This window comes from Delphinapterus leucas, chromosome 11 (assembly GCF_059928025.1).
Source record: "Delphinapterus leucas isolate spDelLeu-1000000601 "Yukka" chromosome 11, BTC_Dleu_Yukka2, whole genome shotgun sequence".
Lineage (NCBI taxonomy): Eukaryota > Metazoa > Chordata > Mammalia > Artiodactyla > Monodontidae > Delphinapterus > Delphinapterus leucas.
In genome coordinates this window covers 1,310,505-1,332,114 of record NC_143139.1, presented here as the reverse complement: position 1 = coordinate 1,332,114, position 21,610 = coordinate 1,310,505, and the positions used below count along the sequence as shown (strand labels likewise).

General features: G+C 43.8%; 2 protein-coding genes across 6 annotated transcripts in view; one reads left to right on the top strand and one right to left on the bottom strand.

The window, feature by feature from the left end:
- LOC111176508 (large ribosomal subunit protein eL42-like) overlaps positions 1–8,883 on the bottom strand; it is a 60,731-nt gene extending 51,848 nt beyond the window's left edge. The window contains exon 1 of the mRNA XM_089921605.1: positions 8,781–8,883. Within this exon, the coding sequence (XP_089777731.1) occupies positions 8,781–8,883 (103 nt within the window). The remainder of the gene's footprint in view (positions 1–8,780) is intronic.
- CECR2 (CECR2 histone acetyl-lysine reader) overlaps positions 1–21,610 on the top strand; it is a 156,281-nt gene that overhangs the window by 62,113 nt on the left and 72,558 nt on the right. The window lies entirely within an intron of this gene.

Genomic DNA, 21,610 nt, shown 5'->3' with positions numbered 1-21,610 from the left:
TCGTAGTTTTCCCTAGTTCTCCCATTTGTCGTAGTTCCATACATTTAACTAGTGATCAGTTCTTCTTAACATTTTTTCATCTGTTCCTTGTTCAGTACTTAAGCGTCTCTTGCCTGGACAATTACAGTGGTCTGATAAGTACCCTGCCTGCAGTGGCTATTACCCCAATCTAGACCCACACTGCTGTCAGTGGTACCACATTTCAGTTACTTACATACATAGCTGCATTCCAATAGACAACGTTCTTTGAAAACAAGGATCGTGTCTCAGCCAACACTGCATCTTAAACATCAAACAAGGTAAATGAACATGAATAAACTGATGGTACCCTCACATGCCTGGACTTGTGTGAGAAACATCATTCTGCATTTAAGGAATAAGACCAGTAGGAAACCGGATTCTTTGAACTAGCTCTCTTAGTGGTCTGAATTTCCTATTGTTGTTTTCTTACATCAATTTGAGTAGTCTTAAGGTTTCTTTGGCATTAAAAATTTTTTTTTAATTTATTTATTTTTGGGTGTGTTGGGTCTTCGTTTCTGTGCGAGGGCTTTTTCTAGTTGCAGCGAGCGGGGGCCACTCTTCATCGCGGTGCGCGGGCTCTCACTGTCGCGGCCTCTCTTGTTGCGGAGCACAGGCTCCAGACGCGCAGGCTCAGTAGTTGTGGCTCATGGGCCTAGTTGCTCTGTGGCATGTGGGATCTTCCCAGACCAGGGCTCGAACCCGTGTCCCCTGCATTGGCAGGCAGATTCTCAACCACTGCGCCACCAGGGAAGCCCAGTCTTAAGTTTTAAATGTATATGCAAGTAATTTAGATTCTTTGTAGGAAAAGAATGGTGTAAATTTTTTATTTAAAAATCAATTTTATAGTGAGGTCGATGGACCTAGAGTCTGTCATACGGAGTGAAGTAAGTCAGAAAGAGAAAAACAAATACTGTGTACTAACACATATATATGGAATCTTAAAAAAAAAAAAGGTTCTGAAGAACCTAGGGGCAGGACAGTAATAAAGACGCAGACGTAGAGAATGGACTTGAATATATGGGGAGGGGGAAGGGTAAGCTGGGACGAAGTGAGAGAATGGCATATACACTACCAAATGTAAAATAAATAGCTAGTGGGAAGCAGCCGCATAGCACAGGGACATCAGCTCGGTGCTTTGTGACCACCTAGAGGGGTGGGATAGGGAGGGTGGGAGGGGGACTCAAGAGGGAGGAGATATGGGGATATATGTTTACGTATAGCTGATTCACTTTGTTATAAAGCAGAAACTAATACACCATTCATAAAGCAATTATATTACAATAAAGATGTTAAAAAAAAAGAATGAAACTATCCAACTTAATTCTAGTAATCAAGTTAATACATAGGAGATTAATTGAGTATTGTTTTTTCCTACGTTGTATTAATGGGTTTTGTAAAACTCAGCCACGTAAAATGCAGAATTGCTTCAAAATTACAGGCTACATGCCTAATTGAATCAACAGAAAATAAATATCAATAAAAGACAAACTCTTGGAAACAATTTAAAAAATCAATTATTTTATTTTATTCAACAATACTGAAAGTCCTAGCCAGAGCACTTAGACAAGAAAGAGAAATAAAGGCATCCAAATTGGAAAAGAAGTAAAATTGTCTCTATACGCAGATGACATGATATTATACATACAAAACCCTAAAGACTCCACCAAAAAACTGTTGGAGAACTAATGAACAAATTCAGTAAAGTTCCAGGATACAAAATCAGTATACAAAAATCAGTTGTATTTTGGGCTTCCATGGTGGCACAGAGGTTAAGAATCCGCCTACCAACGCAGGGGACTCAGGTGTGAGCCCTGGTCTGGGAAGATCCCACAAGCTGCAGAGCACCTAAGCCCGTGCACCACAACTGCTGAGCCTGTGCACCACAACTACTGAAGCCTGCGCACCTAGAGCCTGTGCTCTGCAACAAGAGAAGACACTGCAGTGAGAAGCTTGTGTGCTGCAACGAAGAGTAGCCCCCACTTGCCACAATGAGAGAAAGCCTGCACACAGCAATGGAGACCCAACGCAGCCAAAAATTAAATAAATAAATAAATTTTTTAAAAATCTAAAAAAAAAAATCAGTTGTATTTCTATACACTGACAACAAACTGATTAGAAAGAAAAAGTTAAGAAAACAGTTTCATTTACAGTAGCATCAAAAAGAATAGAGTACTAAAAAAAAAAAAAAAGAATACAGTACTTAGCCATAGATTTAACCAAGGAGGTGAAAGATCTGTGCACTGAAAACTATAAGACATTGTTGAAAGAAATTGAAGAAACAAATAAAAGATACTCTGTGCTCATGAATTGAAGAATAAATATTGGTAAAATGTTCATACTATCAAAAGTACTATGTAGGTTCAATGCAATCCCTATCAGAATTCCAATGGTATTTTTCACAGAAATAGAATAAACAGTTCTAAAACTTTTATGGAACCACAGAAGATCTATGAAGGATTGCCAAAGCAGTCTTGAGAAAGAAGAAGAAAGCTGGAGGCATCACACTTCCTGATTCCAAACTATCTTAGAAAGCTGCAGGAATTAAAATAGTATGGTATTGACATAAAAACAGACACCTAGAACAGTGGAACAGAATAGAGAGCCCAGAAATAAACCCACACATATATGCTCACTTAATTTATGATAAAGGAGCCAAGAATATACAATGGTAAAAGAACAGTCTCTTCAGTAAATGGTGTCAGCATACCAGTACAGCCACATACAAAAGAATGAAACTGGACCACTATCTTACACCATACACAAAAATCAAATTAAAACAGATTAAAGACTTGACTATAGACTGTAAAACTCCTAGAAGGGAACAAGGAATATGTTTCTTGAAACTGTAAAACTCCTAGAAGAAAACAAGGGGGTGTGCTTCTTGACATCAGTCTTGCAAATGCTCTTTTGGACTTGACACCAAGAGCAGAGGCAACAAAAGCAAAAATAAACAAGTGGGACTACATCAAACTAAAAATCCTCTGCTCAGCAAAGGAAACCCATCAACAAAATGAAAAGGCAACCTATGGAATGTGAGAAAATATTTGCACACCACATATCCAATATGGGGTTGATAACCAAAATACATAAGGAACTTGTATAACTCAATAGCAAAACCCCAAACAACCCAATTAAAAAATGGGCAAAGGATCTGAATAAATAGTATTCCAAAGACATACAAATGACCATTTTCGTGGTACATGAAGGTACTCAACATCACTAATCATCAGGGAAATGCAAATCAAAACCACAATTAGGTGTCATCTCACACCTGTCAGAATGGCTGTTACCAAAAAGACAAATGATAAGTGTTGGTGAGGATGTGGAGAAGAGAGAACCTTGTGCACTGTTGGTGGGAATATAAACTGATACACTATGGAAAAGAGTTTGGAGTTTCCTCAAGAAATTAAACATAGAACTCTACCATATGATCCAGAGGAAACGAAATTATCTTGAAGAGACATTTGTCGTCCTATGTTTATTGCAGCATTATTCATAATAGCTAAGGTATGGAAACAACCTAAGTGTCAGTTGTTGGATGAATGGATCAAGAAGATGTGGTCCGTATATACATTCAGTTGAATATTATTCAGCCTTTAAAAAGAAGGAAGTCTTGCCGTTTGCAGCAACATGGATGAACACAGGGCATTATGCTGAGTGAAATAACCCAGACACAGAAGGACAAATGTTGTATGATCTCACTTATATATGATATCTTAAAAAAATATTAATGATAAAGTAGAACTCCTAGAAACTGAGAGTGGAAAAGTGGTTGCTGAAGGTAGGGGAAATGGGGAGAGGTTGGTAAAAGGTTTAAACTTTCAATTGTAAAATTAGTAAGATCTGGGGATGGTGACTATAGTTGATATCACTGTATTGTATCATTGAGATTTTCTAGAGAGTAGAACTTAAATGTTCTCCCCCCATAAGAGGGTACGTAAATATGTGGCCTGACAGGTGTGTTAATGAGTCAATGGCAGGAATTCTTTCACAATGTCTGTGTATCTAATGATCACATTGCATACTTTAAATATCTTACGTTTTTGGTCATTTGTACCTCTAAAGCTGAAAATATTAGTTTTTAATGGAAAAAAGTGATACATTAGCTTAATTTCTTAACATTGAAACAGTACAGGACTTCTCTGGTGGCACAGTGGTTAAGAATCCGCCTGCCAATGCAGGAGACACAGGTTCAAGCCCGGGTCCGGGAAGATCCCACATGCCACGGAGCAGCTAAGCCCGTGCGCCACAACTACTGAGCCCATGCTCTAGAGCCTGCAAGCAACGACTGCTGAAGCCCATGCACCTGCAGCCCGTGCTCCACAACAAGAGAGGCCACGGCGATGAGAAGCCCGCGCACCGCAATGAAGTGTAGCCCCCGGTCGCCGCAACCAGAGAAAGCCCACGCTCAGCAACAGAGACCCAACACAGCCGAAAATAAATAAAGAAATTAAAAAAAAAAGAAACAGTACAAAAGCCTGTGCAATGAAAAGATCTCCTCATTAACTTCTGGTCATATGTATCTTTCCAAAAACACTTTGTGCATATCTAACTATCCCCTGTGTGTATACATTTCCCTCTCCCTAGTGAGTTACTGCGTTAGATTTCCCCAACCTCTAATTGAATTTTATCCACTATGAAAAAGGTCATTTTTTACTGAAGTTTTGCCTACACTCAAATCCTCAGAGTCGTCTTAGTCTCCTGTTTCTCCTTTGCCCTCCACACTTTCTACCTACCAGCAGTTCTGTTGGTTCGACTCTGGGCATGGATCTCGAAACTCTCCCCTTCTGTTCGTCCCTTGTCCTGCTACTGCTCTAGTCCAACCACCATCATCTCACGTCTGGAGTTCCTTTCTAACCCATCTCTAATCCACATACCACCAGCAGCTAGAGTAATAAACACATTCAGACCCTGTCATTTTCCCGCTTAAGAGCTTCCTGTTCATTGTCAAAGAAGATAGATTCTTCTTGTCTCAGTTTACAAGGCACAAAGGCACACTTCATCCCGCGTTGCACTTCAGGTGCTGCTTCACTCCTGCCTTGCAGAAGCCCCTGCAGCTCCTCAGGGCTTTTCAGCTGTGGCTTTATTTGCCTGGAAACCTCTAGCTTGTGCCTTCTGTATGGCTGGCTGTTTCACACCCTTTAGGTCTCAGGTTAAACGTTGTCTCAGCTAGACTTCCTGTTCCAGTTATCCTCCTGCTACCCAGATTATTTCCAGTAAACACTGTATTAGGAATACAGCAGTGAAGGAAGTGCCTTCCCTTCAAGAGTGTAACAGCGTGGCGCTTGGAGCCTGTCTTTGAGTAGCTCCGGAAGGAGAGTTGGTGGTGCAAATGTCTGGAAATGATGGAGGATTTTGGTTTGAGGGCACGAGCACCAGGGCTCTGAGGCTGAGTGTAGCCTTGGTGTGTAGGGGACTAGTGTGAGCCCAGCGGGTGGGGGGAGTCACGGGGGAAGAGTAGGATGGAGGCCTGAGACTGTGGGAAGGCAGGGCATCTAGGCCTTCTAAGCCACGACCTGAGTTTGAATTTTGATTGTGATGGCAGTCTTGGCATAAGGGGTCTTTTTTAAAGATCTCAGGCGTAAGAGCGAGAGGGGAAAGAAAACTGGGTGGTGAGGGTAGGTAGCAAGAATTGGTTAGGTGTTAATGGTAGACATGGCAGGTTTCGTGATTGGGTTGGATGTGGGGTGTGAGAGAGAGGGGTTGAGGGTGAGACTAAAGATTTTGTCCTGAGCATCCAAACTGAAGGAATGGAGGTAAAGTAGATCTTTACTGAGGTGGGGAGGGCTTGGGGAGGAACACTTGTGGGATGGGTGTTGTCTGTATTCAGGTTTTAGAAATGCTAAGTTTGAGATGTTTATTATACATTGGTTACTGTATAGGAAGTTGAATAAAGAGTGTGGAGTTCTAGGCTGGAAAGATAATTCTAGGAGCCTTCAGAGTATAGGGACTTCTTAAAGCCACGAGAAAGGATGAGAGATCACTTGGGGTTGAGGTTGGGGAGGAGTGAGACAGAAGAAAAGAGATGACTCATCATGTCTTGTAAATGTTTTAAAAACTTAAAATTGTGATTATCTGTGTTCCCCACTAGCAGTAAGGGTTATGAAATCAGAGAAGTCTTTCCATACATCATGTCAATTCCCTGTTTATGAAATACAGTAGACACACAAATGTCTATTGACTGAATAAATGTAGAAATCTTCTTGCCTCCACCTCCATACAATGCTACTGGTTCATATTTAGGTCTTTCCATGCCAGTTATAAAAATATGTGTGAGCATACTTATAGAAGTGGTGTGCATTTGAAAATTTAATAAATTTTACTAACCTACCTTTAAAAGAGTTTGTACCATTTATGAGACTGTTCCGTAAAATTTGGCCAATGCTATCTTTCCAACATTGTCATTTAGAGTAGTTTATTATTGTGTGCAAAATGGATGCATCAACCCTACATTCTCCTTTCTGTGTAAAGGATATGGAGATGACTGACATAAGAATGATAGTTTGACTTTAGAGACATTTTCTTGATATGAATCTAAATTTCGATAACATTTTTGGTCTGTGATGAAATTTTCTGCACCTCAGAATTGTACAAGCTGAGCTCCTCCTCCAAGAGTCCTACCCGGAGTTCTCTAACTCAGGCTAATTCCGGTCTGGTGTTTGTGCCGGACGTCAGCCCGTTAGGTTGCCTCAGGAGGGCTCTTCCTTTTTCTTTCACCTTATTTGTCAAATGGGTCAGCTGAGATAATGGATGTAGAGAGTGCAGCGCGGTGCCTGCCACGTAGTGAGAGCTTAGTGTGAGTTAGCTAATGTTGCCGTCAGTTGTGAAACACTATAGTTTTTTAAAAATATTTTGCACCAATATGTGAAGGGCTTCGTGTTTGTTTGTTTGTTTGTTTATTTGTCTGCATCGGGTCTTAGTTGTGGCACACAGGATCTTCGTTGCAGCATGCGGGATCTTTTGTTGTGGTGTGCGGTGAAGTGCTTCTTAATTGAAAAAATAGAAAGTTTTATACTTAAATTTATACTGTGAGGAAAGGTCAGCTTTTGTTCTATCTTCTTACTGCTAGGTAAGTAAGAATTTCAGCAATATTCATAGTTTCTTTTTAGTTTGAGGAATAAGAATGCTGACCCATCTGGTCAACAAGCAATCCTGTGTAGTTTTTTTTAGTTATTTGCTGGGAGGAGGCACCTCTATCAATTACTGGGAGAGGACTGTTGAAACTGTCAATTATAAGTGACATTTAAAAATCACCCCCCTCCCCCCAGTCGTTTCTGTTTTTTTTTTTTTAAAGAAAGCCATCTGAATAGAGCGAAGCTGTTATTTGACCAGGGAGATAGAAATTTGGATGTTGTTGCTGGATTTCAGAGACAAGCTTAGTATTAGTGGCCGTCAGTAACTGCAACTTAAAAGAGTATGAAATAGCCAGCCTCCCAGACGTCTCAGTGGTCCTTGTCCCCTCCCACTCAGAGTCAGGCTGACCCACGTGGCCTGTGGAACCCAGCGGGAGGGATGGTGTGTGCCTTCTGAGGCTGGGACAGAACAGCCTCAGCCTTGGTCTCTTGGGTCGCGTGTCACGCAGTGCAAGGACGCTCCGGCAGCCCTGTAGAGACCCCTGTAGAAGGGACCGACTGGCTGACACCAGCACCTGTGTGCTCACTGTGTACATGACCCCCTGTCCTTAGATGATGGAACCCCTAGCCAGCATCTGGTGACAGCTCACGAAAGCCCCGAGGCCGGACAGCTCCCAAGTTCCTGATTCAGAGTTGTGAGAGAAAACACGTTTGTTGTTATTTTAAGCCACTAAGTTTTCTGGTGATGTGGTTTGAGTAGCAAGATGACTGGTCCAGAATGATTAGTGATAAGCCGCTTAGCGACATGTCCATACTGCAGGCCAGGGCTTAGCGTGTGGGGTGTCATGACGAACAGTTGAACTGAGAAATTGATCCCGCAGCTGAGCAGGGAAAGACAGGTCTGTTAGTTCCTGAGAAGGCTGTACAAGTTTGTGTTGTTAGTATCTTCTAAGTGCGACGCAGTGAGAAAAAGCCTAGACCTGTCGTTTACCAACAGGTGCAAAACCTGCATGACTTTAACGTGAAGCCCAGCACTCTGAGCATCGCCAGCTTTTACTCCCGGCACCTGAGCTCCGGCAACCTTCCTTCCCCGGATGTGCACACACGAATTCTTCAGCTTTCTCGGTTCCTACATGCGCATCTTCCTGACCCACTTTCATTTTCATGGTCGGTTATAGTTCCTCTCTTGCATAAGACTGATGTGTAACAGCGTGCATCGGGTGTGAACTTTGCGTCTTAAAGCCGCACGTGCTCCTTATCTCAATTCCCCTGGGCAGGAGCTGTGCACCGCCGCGGCCAGGCCTGGTGGGGACTGCGGTGGCCTCGGAAGGTTCAACTCCAGAAGTGGGGGGATCTGCTGCCACGATCGCCTGTCGTGTGGATGGGAAGCCACCCCTCAATTCTTTGCCACGGGAGCCCTCCATGCGGCCGCTTGCTTCCTCCAAGACATCTTGGGATGCACCGACACTGAGCATCACCTTGGCGTCATCCCGTGACCCTTGCTGTCTTGTGGGGTCAGAAGCAAGCCACAGATGCTCGCCTTGGAGGAGGGGAGATGGCATGGGGCTGAAGGATGAGGAGGCAGGGGTTCCCTGGGAGGAATGCCAGGGCTGGCCACCACCACTGCTGCCCTTCCTCTGACACCTCCAGCCAGTCCTGGTTAAATCCAGCTCTTCCTTCTCTTACCTGCAGGGCCTGCACAGAACCGGATGTGACGGCAGATACACAGTGGCGCTGCCTCTTGGTTGCAGCTCTTCAAATTCTTAAACTTCTTCATGACTGACACCATTGTGCACCCTGCACCCTTTTTGTTTTTGTTTTGTTTTTTTGTTTTTGCAGTACGCGGGCCTCTCACCGCTGTGGCCTCTCCCGCTGCGGAGCACAGGCTCCGCACGCGCAGGCCCAGCGGCCATGGCTCACGGGCCCAGCCGCTCCGCGGCATGCGGGATCCTCCCGGACCGGGGCATGAACCCGCGTCCCCCGCATCGGCAGGCAGACTCCCAACCACTGCGCCACCAGGGAAGCCACCTCCACCCTTTCTGAAAGTTCAGTGCGGGAGACCTGGCTTTTCCAAATATGCAGCTTTAGGCACCTCCTCGGCAAGGAGCGTCCCAGCCTCTCAGCTCCTTGAGCAGAGCCCGTGCCTTCCCAAGGTGTCTGTACAAAGGGCCACTAAGTGTGTGCCCTGCAGGTGTTTCTCTGGCACAAGTAGCCTAAACAAACGGGAGATAAATTTCCCCCAAACAAAAAAGCCTCCACCACTAGGACCCCTTTATGGCCTTCATGTAGCACAGGCGCATAGAAGGCCTGTGGTCTGAGTGCCGCCCGAGCCCGCACCTTGCGGGCTGCTCCTTAGCGATGCCTCCCGGGGGCCGCGGACCCGCCCCTCCTCTGCTGAGCTCTGTTCAGTCCAGACCTCTCTGCACTAAAGAGTGACCCTCCGCTGAGCCACAGATGATGCCCTCACAGCACAGTTTTTCATTGGATTCATTTATTCTTTTTATTTATTTATATTTATAAATATTTATTGTTTTATTCTTTTATGCATTTTTATGCTTTTATAATCCAATAGTTTATTTATTTTGTTACTCAAGTTGTTCCAGCTTTGGCCATTGGGAACTGTATCATTTGGCTATGCGGTGGCTTTTTTAAAAAATTTATTTATTTTTGGCTGTGTTGGGTCTTTGTTGCTGTACACGGACTTTCTCTAGTTGCAGTGAGCGCGGCTACTCTTGGTTGCGGTGCGCGGGCTAATCATTGCGGTGGCTTCTCTTGTTGCGGAGCACAGGCTCTAGGTGCGTGGGCTTCAGTAGTTGTGGCTTGCTGGCTCTAGAGCACGGGCTCAGTAGTTGTGGCACACGGGCTTAGTTACTCTGCGGCATGTGGGATCTTCCCGGACCAGGGCTCGAACCCATGTCCCCTGCATTGGCAGGTGGGTTCTTAACCACTGCGCCACCAGGGAAGCCCTATGGGGTGGCTTTGTTTTGTTTTGTTTTGTTTTTGAGTGCTTCCTTACTTTCAGACACTAAAAGGTCCTCCATTTACTACAGTTCCAACCCCTATCCTAGAATCTGCCATTTCTCCAAGAAGCTCAGGTTTCTTTTATTGGAGAACGGTATTGAAAACTGAGATTTGGGTGCTAGGTGTGCACTTTGCTCTTGGGTTATTTTTGCTTCTGGGCTCTCTCAGCTGATAGCGCAAGGAGACGTATGTGTGTGTACTAAGGTGTATAAATAATTTATGTATTAATCGTCGCTATGTAAGGCTAATCATGAGTTCATACTGAGGTCTCCCAGGCCACTTGCTTCGTGGCCCGTCCTCGCTTCTCTGTGAGCTCCCCGTGCAGCTGCAGCAGAGAGAGAAGCCGGCTCCCACATCTGCCATCCACCAGGTGACTGTCCAGTTCCAGTGCCGGGTCCAGCAGTGTCAGGCTTGTTATGACACATATCCCCATGGGAAACAGCTTTACCAACTAGAGTACAGTGCTTCGGGGCAGTGCTTCTTGTAATCTCGCAGATTCTACTCATTTCCAAAGTTACTTAGGTCAGCACTTGTTTACTACAGGGACTGACCCTCTTCCTCCAGCCAAGAAGGCGATATGGTGTCCTCGGTATCCCGTCACCTATGACATCTGTCTGTTTACACTTGTAACTTGGAGTCTCATTTTGGACCTTGAGAGGGGTCCTGATTTAGGGGCTCAGTTTTCTTGCCCCTCTCGTTGAAGTGTGAAGCTTGCAGTTGACATGTCTGGAGAGAGACAGTCTTGGATGTGACAGAGTGTCTCTGTCTCTGTCATTTGTCGGCTGCTCTGAGGGTCTCAGTCTGTGTCCTGATAGTTGAGCTATATCCTGTATTTCATATCACATGTTTCTTTTTGGAGGAGAAAATTCTCTCACGTTTGCACCAAATACTGTCTTTTCCTGCCTAGGACATCACCCCTCTGGGTCTCTTCCGGTGTTAGCAGCCTTCCATCTCCACTCAAATCAGCAGGCAGTGGTTGACAGGTTTGGTTTCATTTTCCTTGGCCCTTTGTGGTGTCCTGGAGAGCTGTTTGGGGAAAGCTGCCCTCCTTCTGGTTGTGGGTGCTCCCCTCATTCCCAACATCAAGGAAACAAGGTCTTCCCGCTGGCATGTAACCGAGCTGCCGTGCTGGTGGCCCTTGGTATTTGTCAGCAGAAGCAGAAGTTTGCGTTTATGCAGAAGTCTTAGTTAATCCTACAGGAGGAACGTGTCTCTCCTCCTCCGGTGGTTCAGGGTTTATTCTTTTCCTTCAGTGCAACTAGATTTGTTGGACAATTTACTGACATTAGTTATTGACTCCCACCAATGTCAGTAAGTTGTCCAGCAAAACAAGTATTTCCTTGATGCTCTTTTAAATAATCTGTCAGTTGAGATGTTACTTTTCAAGCCCCTTTTCCTTTTCAAGCATTCATAGTTGATGGCGCCACAGGCAGAAAAAGAAACACAGCACAGCACCTGTTGTCCACCCCCTCCACACTTGCACTGTGGGCTTAGGGCTCTTGTGACTGTCATCGTCCAGGTGAAAGCAATTAGCAGAAGTCCTTGGGGCTGAGCTCGAAGGCCACCTCTGAGCACCACAGGAAATCCACCTTCCCCCTGAGGCCTTGGGCCCCTGCGATGGGATGGGTGGGCGTGAAGGCGGGACCTTTATTCTAACAGAAGAAACAAACAGGAGTAAAGATTGGGAAATACCTGTTATTTTTGAAAAATACAGCTGGCTAGTTCTCCACAAGATGCCTCTTTAATGGAGAGAATATTGAAAGGGTCATTTGAGGTCTTCGAATGGCATACTCGGGTTGGAGCGTGTCTCAGTTTGGTGAGTTGTGGGAGTTTTGGGAGGCTTCTGAACAAGCAATGTGACAATAATTGAGTTTGAGCACCTCTCACAGGGCAGCGGAGGAGATGGTCTGTGTTAGAAGTGGGAGATGGGCTCGGAAGTGCGGGGAGAAGTGCCGCAGCCGTGGGGGCTGGGAGGGTGCCTCCGCCCAGGACACCAGGACACCCAACACTGCGCTGACCCCAGAAGGGCTCCTGTACAGCCTGTGAGCTTAATTTAACCTCAGACCAACCCCTGTGCCTGCTGTATTAGTGAATCCTTCCAGATTAAATTTTTGGAGAGAAAAGTTTTCACAGATGTAGGTAATTGTTAAATGACTTCAGACCAAACTGCCGAGTGGTCATAAAATGTTTCAGATGCTTTATATTCATAATATGCTGTTCAATATTCATATTTTAAATTATTATCCCTTATAATAGCTAGAATTTAGGGCTTACTGTGTGTGATACAGTCTTACTGTGTTAAGTTTAGGATCTTGGCTTATGGATGCTGGCTAACTTTCAAAAAACATTTACTAAATACTCACTGGGCATTTCAGGGAAACAGCCACAAGCAAAATCCAGGAAGCTTCTCAAGGGATTTGCATAATAGTGGAAGAAAGAAAATAAACATATAATAAATAGGTGATCAGTTAATTAGAAAAATAAAGTACAGTAGGTGGATTGGGGAATGATGGGGAAGCCATGCAGATGCAGGAAGGGGGCCCCTGGCAGGAGCGCTGCGGGTCCCCGAGAAGAGGGCAGGAGGCTGGTTGTTGCGGGCTGGGGTCAGAGGGCTGAGTGTCAGCGGGACTTGAGCCCGTTGATGTGCACGGACAGGGGTCCAGTTGGAAGGCCCTGAGGAAGTCGATGCTGAGACAGTGGACGGAGAAGGCATTGAGGACACAGGGTGGTTTCTGAATCCACTTGGAAGGGAGAGTCAGCAGGGCAGGTTGTTGGGTTAGTTATGAAATGAGCGAAGGGTCAGGTGTGACTGAAAGGCTTTCTGCTGGAGAAGTGGAACAAAGCTGCCATTTGGAGACGGGCGGCCAAAGGGGAAGCAGGTCCGAGGCCGTGGGATCGGGAGTTCAGGCTCCTTGTGCTGGGTTTGCTCTGTCTGCTGGGATTCTGAGGAAAGGAACAGAGTATGTATGGCTGGAGGGGCTCAGCAGGATGGTGGGTGTGGCCTGCAGAGGGGAGGGGGAGGGGAAGCTGGCAGAGATGGGAAGGGAAGGGAATCGGCCTGGAGGAGGAAGGGTGTCTGGGTGGAGGAAAGAATGGACTAATTTACATGCTCTTTTCAGCCCAGGCCTTAGATGTGACTTGGATGCAGTAGACTGGTCAGAATGAGAGTGCATTTGCATCACTGATGTTGGCCAGATTGTTTTTAACTGCCCCTGAGGTTCAGTCACTTTAGTGCAGTTTCACTGTACACGAGCTACTGATTCATTTCAGTTCAAGGCAGGTAATTAATCTTTTTTTTTTTTAGTATTGTTTTTTGTTCGTTTGTTTCTTTTTTTATACTGCAGATTCTTATTAGTCATCAATTTTATACACATCAGTGTATACATGTCAATCCCAATGGCCCAATTCAGCACACCACCATCCCCAACCCTACCGCGGTTTTCCCCCCTTGGTGTCCGTATGTTTCTTCTCTACATCTGTATCTCAACTTCTGCCCTGCAAACTGGTTCATCTGTACCATTTTTCTAGGTTCCACATACATGCATATATTAATATACGATATTTGTTTTTCTCTTTCTGACTTACTTCACTCTGTATGACAGTCTCTAGATCCATCCACGTCTCAACAAATGACTCAATTCCGTTCCTTTTTATGGCTGAGTAATATTCCATTGTATATATGTACCACATCTTCTTTATCCATTTGTCTGTTGATGGGCATTTAGGTTGCTTCCATGACCTGGCTATTGTAAATAGTGCTGCAATGAACATTGGGGTGCATGTGTCTTTTTGAATTATGGTTTTCTCTGGGTAAATGCCCAGTAGTGGGATTGGTGGATCATATGGTAATTCTATTTTTATTTTTTTAAGGAACCTCCATACTGTTCTCCATAGTGGCTGTATCAATTTACATTCCCACCAACAGTGCAGGAGGGTTCCCTTTTCTCCACACCCTCTGCAGCATTTGTTGTCTGTAGATTTTCTGATGATGCCCATTCTAACTGGTGTGAGGTGATACCTCATTGTAGTTTTGATTTGCATTTCTCTAATAATTAGTGATGTTGAGCAGCTTTTCATGTGCTCCTTGGCCACCTCTATGTCGTCTTTGGAGAAATGTCTATTTAGGTCTTCTGCCCATTTTTGGATTGGGTTGTTTGTTTCTTTAATATTGAGTTGCATGAGCTGTTTATATATTTTAGAGATAAGTCCTTTGTCCGTTGATTCGTTTGCAAATACTTTCTCCCATTCTGAGGGTTGTCTTTTCATCTTGTTTGTAGTTTCCTTTGCTGTGCAAAAGCTTTGAAGTTTCATTAGGTCCCATTTGTTTATTTTTGTTTTTATTTCCATTACTCTAGGAGGTGGATCAAAAAAGATCTTGCTATGATTTATGTCAAAGAGTGTTCTTCCTATGTTTCCCTCTAAGAGTTTTATAGTGTCCGGTCTTACATTTAGGTCTTGAATCCATTTTGAGCTTATTTTTGTGTATGGTGTTAGGGAGTGTTCCAGTTTCATTCTTTTACATGTAGCTGTCCAGTGTTCCCAGCACCACTTACCGAAGAGCCTGTCTTTTCTCCATTGTACATATTTGCCTCCTTTGTCATAGATTAGTTGACCATGCGTGTGTGGGTTTATCTCGGGGCTTTCTATCCTGTTCCATTGATCTGTGTTTCTGTTTTTGTGCCAGTACCATATTGTCTTGATTACTGTAGCTTTGTAGTATAGTCTGAAGTCAAGGAGCCTCATTCCTCCAGCTCCGTTTTTTTCCCTCAAGACTGCTTTAGCTATTCAGGGTCTTTTGTGTCTCCATACAAATTTTAAGATGATTTGTTTTAGTTCCGTAAAAAATGCCATTGGTAATTGGATAGGGATTGCATTGAATCTGTAGATTGCTTTGGGTAGAATAGTCATTTTCACAATATTGATTCTTCCAATCCAAGAGCATGCTCTATCTCTCCATCTGTTGGTATCATCTTTAATTTCTTTCATCAGTGTCTTATAGTTTTCTGCACACAGGTCTTTTGTCTCCCTAGGTAGGTTTATTCCTAGGTATTTTATTCTTTTTGTTGCAGTGGTAAATGGGAGTGTTTCCATAATTTCTGTTTCAGATTTTTCATCATTAGTGTATAGGAATGCAGGAGATTTCTGTGCATTAATTTTGTATCCTGCAACTTTACCAAATTCATTGATTAGCTCTAGTAGTTTTCTGGTGACATCTTTAGGATTCTCTATGTATAGTATCATGTCATATGCAAACAGTGACAGTTTTACTACTTCTTTTCCAATTGGTATTCCTTTTATTTCATTTTCTTCTCTGATTGCCATGGCTAGGACATCCAAATCTATGTTGAATAATAGTGGTGAGAGTGGACATCCTTGTCTTGTTCCTGATCTTAAAGGAAATGCTTTCAGTTTTTCACTATTGAGAATGATGTTTGCTGTGGGTTTGTCGTATATGGCCTTTATTATGTTGAGGTAGGTTCCCTCTATGCCCATTTTCTGGAGAGTTTTTATCATAAATGGGTGTTGAATTTTGTCAAAAGATTTTTCTGCATCTATTGAGATGATCATATGGCTTTTATTCTTCAATTTGTTAATATGGTGTATCACATTGATTGATTTGCATATATTGAAGAATCCTTGCATCCCTGGGATAAATCCCACTTGACCGTGGTGTATGATCCTTTTAATGTGTTGTTGGATTCTGTTTGCTAGTATTTTGTTGAGAATTTTTGCATCTATATTCATCAGTGATATTGGTCTGTAATTTTTTTTTTTGTAGTATGTTTGTCTGGTTTTGGTATCAGGGTGATGGTGGCCTCAAAAAATGAGTTTGGGAGTGTTCCTTCCTCTGCAGTTTTTTGGAAGAGTTTGAGAAGGATGGGCGTTAGCTGTTATCTAAATGTTTGACAGAATTCACCTGTGAAGCCATCTGGTCCTGGACTTTTGTTTGTTGGAAGATTTTTTTTTTTTTTTTTTTCCCCCTCCGGTACGCGGGCCTCTCACTGCTGTGGCCTCTCCCGTTGTGGAGCAGAGGCTCCGGATGCGCAGGCTCAGCGGCCACGGCTCACAGGCCCAGCCGCTCTGCGGCATGTGGGATCTTCCCGGACCGGGGCACGAACCTGTGTCCCCTGCGTCGGCAGGCGGACTCTCAAGCACTGCGCCACCAGGGAAGCCCCTGTTGGAAGATTTTTAATCACAGTTTCAATTTCATTACTTGTGATTGGTCTGTTCATATTTTCTGTTTCTTCCTGGTTCAGTCTTGGAAGGTTATAGTTTTCTAAGAATTTGTCCATTTCTTCCAGGTTGTCCGTTTTATTGGCATAGAGTTGCTTGTAGTAGTCTCTTAGGATGCTTTGTATTTCTGCCGTGTCTGTTGTAACTTCTCCTTTTTCATTTCTAATTTTATTGATTTGAGTCCTCTCCCTCTTTTTCTTGATGAGTCTGGCTAATGGTTTATCAATTTTGTTTATCTTCTCAAAGAACCAGCTTTTAGTTTTACTGATCTTTGCTATTGTTTTGTTTCTATTTCATTTATTTCTCCTCTGATCTTTATGATTTCTTTCCTTCTGCTAAGTTTGGGTTTTGTTTGTTCTTCTTTCTCTAGTTCCTTTAGGTGTAAGGTTAGTTGTTTACTTGAGATTTTTCTTGTTTCTTGAGGTAGGCTTGTATAGCTATAAAGTTCCCTCTTAGAACTGCTTTTGCTGCATCCCATAGGTTTTGGATCGTCGTGTTTTCATTGTCATTTGTCTCTAGGTATTTTTTGACTTCCTCTTTGATTTCTTCAGGTATCTCTTGGTTATTTAGTAACGTTTAGCCTCCATGTGTTTGTGTTTTTTACGTTTTTTCCCCTGTAATTAATTTCTGATCTGATAGCGTTGTGGTCAGAAAAGATGCTTGATATGATTTCAATTTTCTTAAATTTACTGGGGCTTGATTTGTGACCCAAGACGTGATCTATGCTGGAGAATGTGCTGTGCGCACCTGAGAAAAAAGTGTAATCTGTTTTTGGATGAAATGTCCTATAAATATCAATGAAATGTATCTGGTCTATTGTGTCTTTTAAAGCTTGTGTTTCCTTATTTATTTTTATTTTGGATGATCTGTCCATTGGTGTAAGTGAGTTGTTAAAGTCCCCCACTATTATTGTGTTACTGTCAATTTCCTCTTTTATAGCTGTTAGCAGTTGCCTTATGTATTGAGGTGCTCCTATGTTGGGTGCATATATATTTATAACTGTTATATCTTCTTCATGGATTGATCCCTTGATCATTATATAGTGTCCTTCCTTGTCTCTTGTAACATTCTTTATTTTAAAGTCTATTTTATCTGATATGAGTATAGCTACTCTAGCTTTCTTTTGATTTCCATTTGCACGGAATATCTTTTTCCATCCTCTCACTTTCAGTCTGTATGTGTCCCTAGGTCTGAAGTGGGTCTCTTGTAGACAGCATATATATGGGTCTTGTTTTTGTATCCATTCAGCAAGCCTGTGTCTTTTGGTTGGAGCATTTAATCCATTCATGTTTAAGGTAATTATCGATATGTGTTTCTATGACCGTTTTCTTAATTGTTTTGGGTTTGCTTTTGTAGGTCCTTTTCTTCTCTTGTGTTTCCCACTTAGAGAAGTTCCTTTAGCATTTGTTGTAGAGCTGGTTTGGTGGTGCTGAGTTCTCTTAGCTTTTGCTTGTCTGTTAAAGCTTTTGATTTCTCCATCGAATCTGAATTGAGATCCTTGCTGGGTAGAGTAATCTTGGTTGTAGGTTCTTCCCTTTCATCACTTTAAGTATATCATGCCACTCCCTTTTGGCTTGAAGAATTTCTGCTGAGAAATCAGCTGTTAACCTTATGGGAGTTCCCTTGTATGTTATTTGTCGTTTTTCCCTTGCTGCTTTCAATAATTTTTGTCTTTAATTTTTGCCAGTTTGATTACTGTGTGTCTCGGCATGTTTCTCCTTGGGTTTATCCTGTATGGGACTCGCTGCACTTCCTGGACTTGGGTGGCTATTTCCTTTCCCATGTTAGGGAAGTTTTTGACTATAATCTCTTCAAATATTTTCTCCGGTCCCCTCTCTCTCTCTTCTCCTTCTGGGACCCCTATATTGCGAATGTTGTTGCGTTTAATGTTGTCCCAGAGGTCTCTTAGGCTGTCTTCATTTCTTTTCATTCTTTTTTCTTTAGTCTGTACTGCAGCAGTGAATTCCACCATTCTGTCTTCCAGGTCACTTATCCGTTCTTCTGCCTCAGTTATCCTGCTATTGTTTCCTTCTAGTGTAGTTTTCATTTCAGTTATTGTATTGTTCATCTCTGTTTGTTTGTTCTTTAATTCTTCTAGGCCTTTGTTAAACATTTCTTGCATCTTCTCGATCTTTGCCTCCATTCTTTTTCCGAGGTCCTGGATCATCTTTACTATCATTATTCTGAATTCTTTTTCTGGAATGTTGCCTGTCTCCGCTTCATTTAGTTGTTTTTCTGGGGTTTTCTCTCGTTCCTTCATCTGGTACATAGCCCCTCTGCCTTTCATTTTGTCTGTCTTTCTGTGAATGTGGTTTTTGTTCCACAGGCTGCAGGATTGTAGTTCTTCTTGCTTCTGCTGTCTGCCCTCTGGTGGATGAGGCTGTCTAAGAGGCTTGATGGGAGGGACTGGTGGTGGGTAGAGCTGACCGTTGCTCTGGTGGGCAGAGCTCAGTAAAACTTTATCCGCTTGTCTGCTGATGGGTGGGGCTGGGTTCCCTCCCTGTTGGTGGTTTTGCCTGAGGCAACCCAACACTGGAGCCTCCCCGGGCTCTTCGGTGGGGCTAATGACAGACTCTGGGAGGGCTCACGCCAAGGATTACTTCCCAGAACTTCTGCTGCCAGTGTCCTTGTCCTCAAGGTGAGACACAGCCCCCATCCCCGCCTCTGCAGGAGACCCTCCAACACTAGCAAGTAGGTCTGGTTCAGTCTCCCCTAGGGTCACTGCTCCTTCCCCTGGGTCCCGATGCGCACACTACTTTGTGTGTGCCCTCCAAGAAGTGGAGTCTCTGTTTCCCCCAGTCCTGTTGAAGTCCTGCAATCAATTCCCACTATGCTTCAAAGTCTGATTCTCTAGGACTTCCTCCTCCCGTTGCCGGCCCCCCAGGTTGGGAAGCCTGACGTGGGGCTCAGAACCTTCACTGCAGTGGGTGGACTTCTGTGGCATGTGTTCTCCAGTCTGTGAGTCACCCACCCAGCAGTTATGGGATTTGATTTTACTGTGATTGCGCCCCTCCTACCGTCTCATTGTGGCTTCTCCTTTGTCTTTGGACGTGGGGCGTCTTTTCTGGTGAGTTCCAGGGTCTTCCTGTCGATGGGTGTCCAGCAGCTAGTTGTGATTCTGGTGCTCTCACAAGAGGGAGTGCGAGCACGTCCTTCTGCTCTGCCATCTTGGTTCCTTCTCTATTGGTAATTAATCTTGTTGCTTAAGGACAGCTGATGAAATCTTTTGACTAGTAAGAGAGTTTTAAAGGTGTCCACATCCTTTATTTTTACTCCCGATTGGTACACTGTGGGAGAAGCGACCTGGCCGGCAGATCTGCTCTGTGTTCCTGAAGAGGAGAGCCTGCTCTGGGTGCCTCTTCACAACAGCCCCATGTCAGTTAATTTTGTCAGCTGTCACCGTTTGTCTAATGCTCATTACGCTTTTGAGGAATAAAAGTCTCATTGGATGTATGAAGCAGTGCTCTCCAACATTTGTTTGTTTGTTTTCTATTGTGTTTGGTGTCCTGGCCTGCCCTGATGCTCCCAGGCGCTCGCACACGCACATGTCACCAGAGAGCAGCAGTAATCGCCAAGCATATGGATTAGTGTGCCTTGGTTTTGTCCTTTTCATGCCCGTAGTCGTCTTTTTTACCTTGTATACCTGTATTACTTCTCCATCCTCCAAGTTGTTTGCATTAAAATCTTTAATCAAACCCAAAGTCTCCTACCTAATTCTTTTTAAAAAATAAAAAAATAAATTTATTTATTTTTGGCTGTGTTGGGTCTTCGTTGCTATGCGTGGGCTTTTCTGTAGTCGCAGCAAGTGGGGACTACTCTTCGTTGCAGTGCGCGGGCTTCTCACTGTGGTGGCTTCTCTTGTTATGGAGCATGGGCTCTAGGCCCGCGGGCTTCAGTACATGTGGCACGTGGGCTCTGTAGTTGTGGCTCGGGGGCTCTAGAGCGCAGGCTCAGTAGTTGTGGTGCACGGGCTTAGTTGCACCATGGCATGTGGAATCTCCCTGGATCAGGGCTCAAACCCGTGTCCCCTGCATTGGCAGGTGGATTCTTAACCACTGCACCATCAGGGAAGTCCTAATTTTTTTTCTTGTTAAAACCTTTTAACTCCTTCCTGCTGTGAAGTTTACATTTCCTACTACAGACATTGGTAAAACTTGACTGGAAAATATTGGCTTAGTTGTTTTACTAATCACCTTGATCAAAAAAAAAGTCCAGTTTTTATATGGAGGCTGAGGGGACACGGGAGGAAAGACAAAGGAGAGACCTGGAGACAAAAAAGCTGCATCTCGAGTGAGGCCCAGTGAACCTGACGATGTTTGTTAGTAACTGGCTGTGGTGAGATGGGAGTAGGGTGCGGGGTGGGCAGTGATTCTGATCTGTTTGAAAGTTGAATAAGGGATGTGTGAACCCAGTTAGGCTACGTTTTAGAAGAAGTGAGGTCATTGTCCGGTATTATTCTCCATACCTTTTCCCGTTTCCAAACTTTTTTTTTTTTAATTGTAGCTGTGACTTTTTTTTTTAATTTTTAAAAATTTAGTTTTGGCTGCATTGGGTCTTTGTTGCTGCGCGCGGGCTTTCTCTAGTTGCAGAGAGCAGGGGCTACTGTTCGTTGTGGTGAGCGGGCTTCTCATTGAGGTGGCTTCTCTTGTTGCGGAGCGTGGGCTCTAGGCACACGGGCTTCAGTTAGTTGAAGCATGCAGGCTCAGTGGCTGTGGCTCACGGGCCCTAGAGTGCGCGGGCTGCAGTAGTTGCGGTGCGTGGGCTCAGTAGTTGTGGCGCACCGGCTTAGCTGTTCTGCGGCATGTGGGATCTTCCTGGACCAGGGCTCGAATCCATGTCCTCTGCATTGGCAGGTGAATTCTTAACCACTGCACCACCAGGCAAGTCCCTCTCCTTTCCAAACTTTAATGGTCTCTTCCTTTTTGGTAAAGTGGAAAGAGCGGGAGTTATGAATTCTGACTCAGTTCCTTTTATAGTGGTATTAACGTGAAAACTTCCCACACATGCTTAAATTTAGGCGATACCCTATCTTCCCAATGAGATGATTCAATAAAACTTTGGGACTATTGATTTATTCTAGTGTATTTAAACTTTAATTATAGAGATGAAATAGTCAAATTTCTGTTCAGAGATTTGACTTTGGGGATTTTACATAAACATTTGAATTTTAAGTTTAGAAGTAATTGCTTTTTCTCCCCATCCTTATTTCCAGAAATAATTTCTTCATCATCACTAGAACCACTTTTGGAGATCTCAAGAAC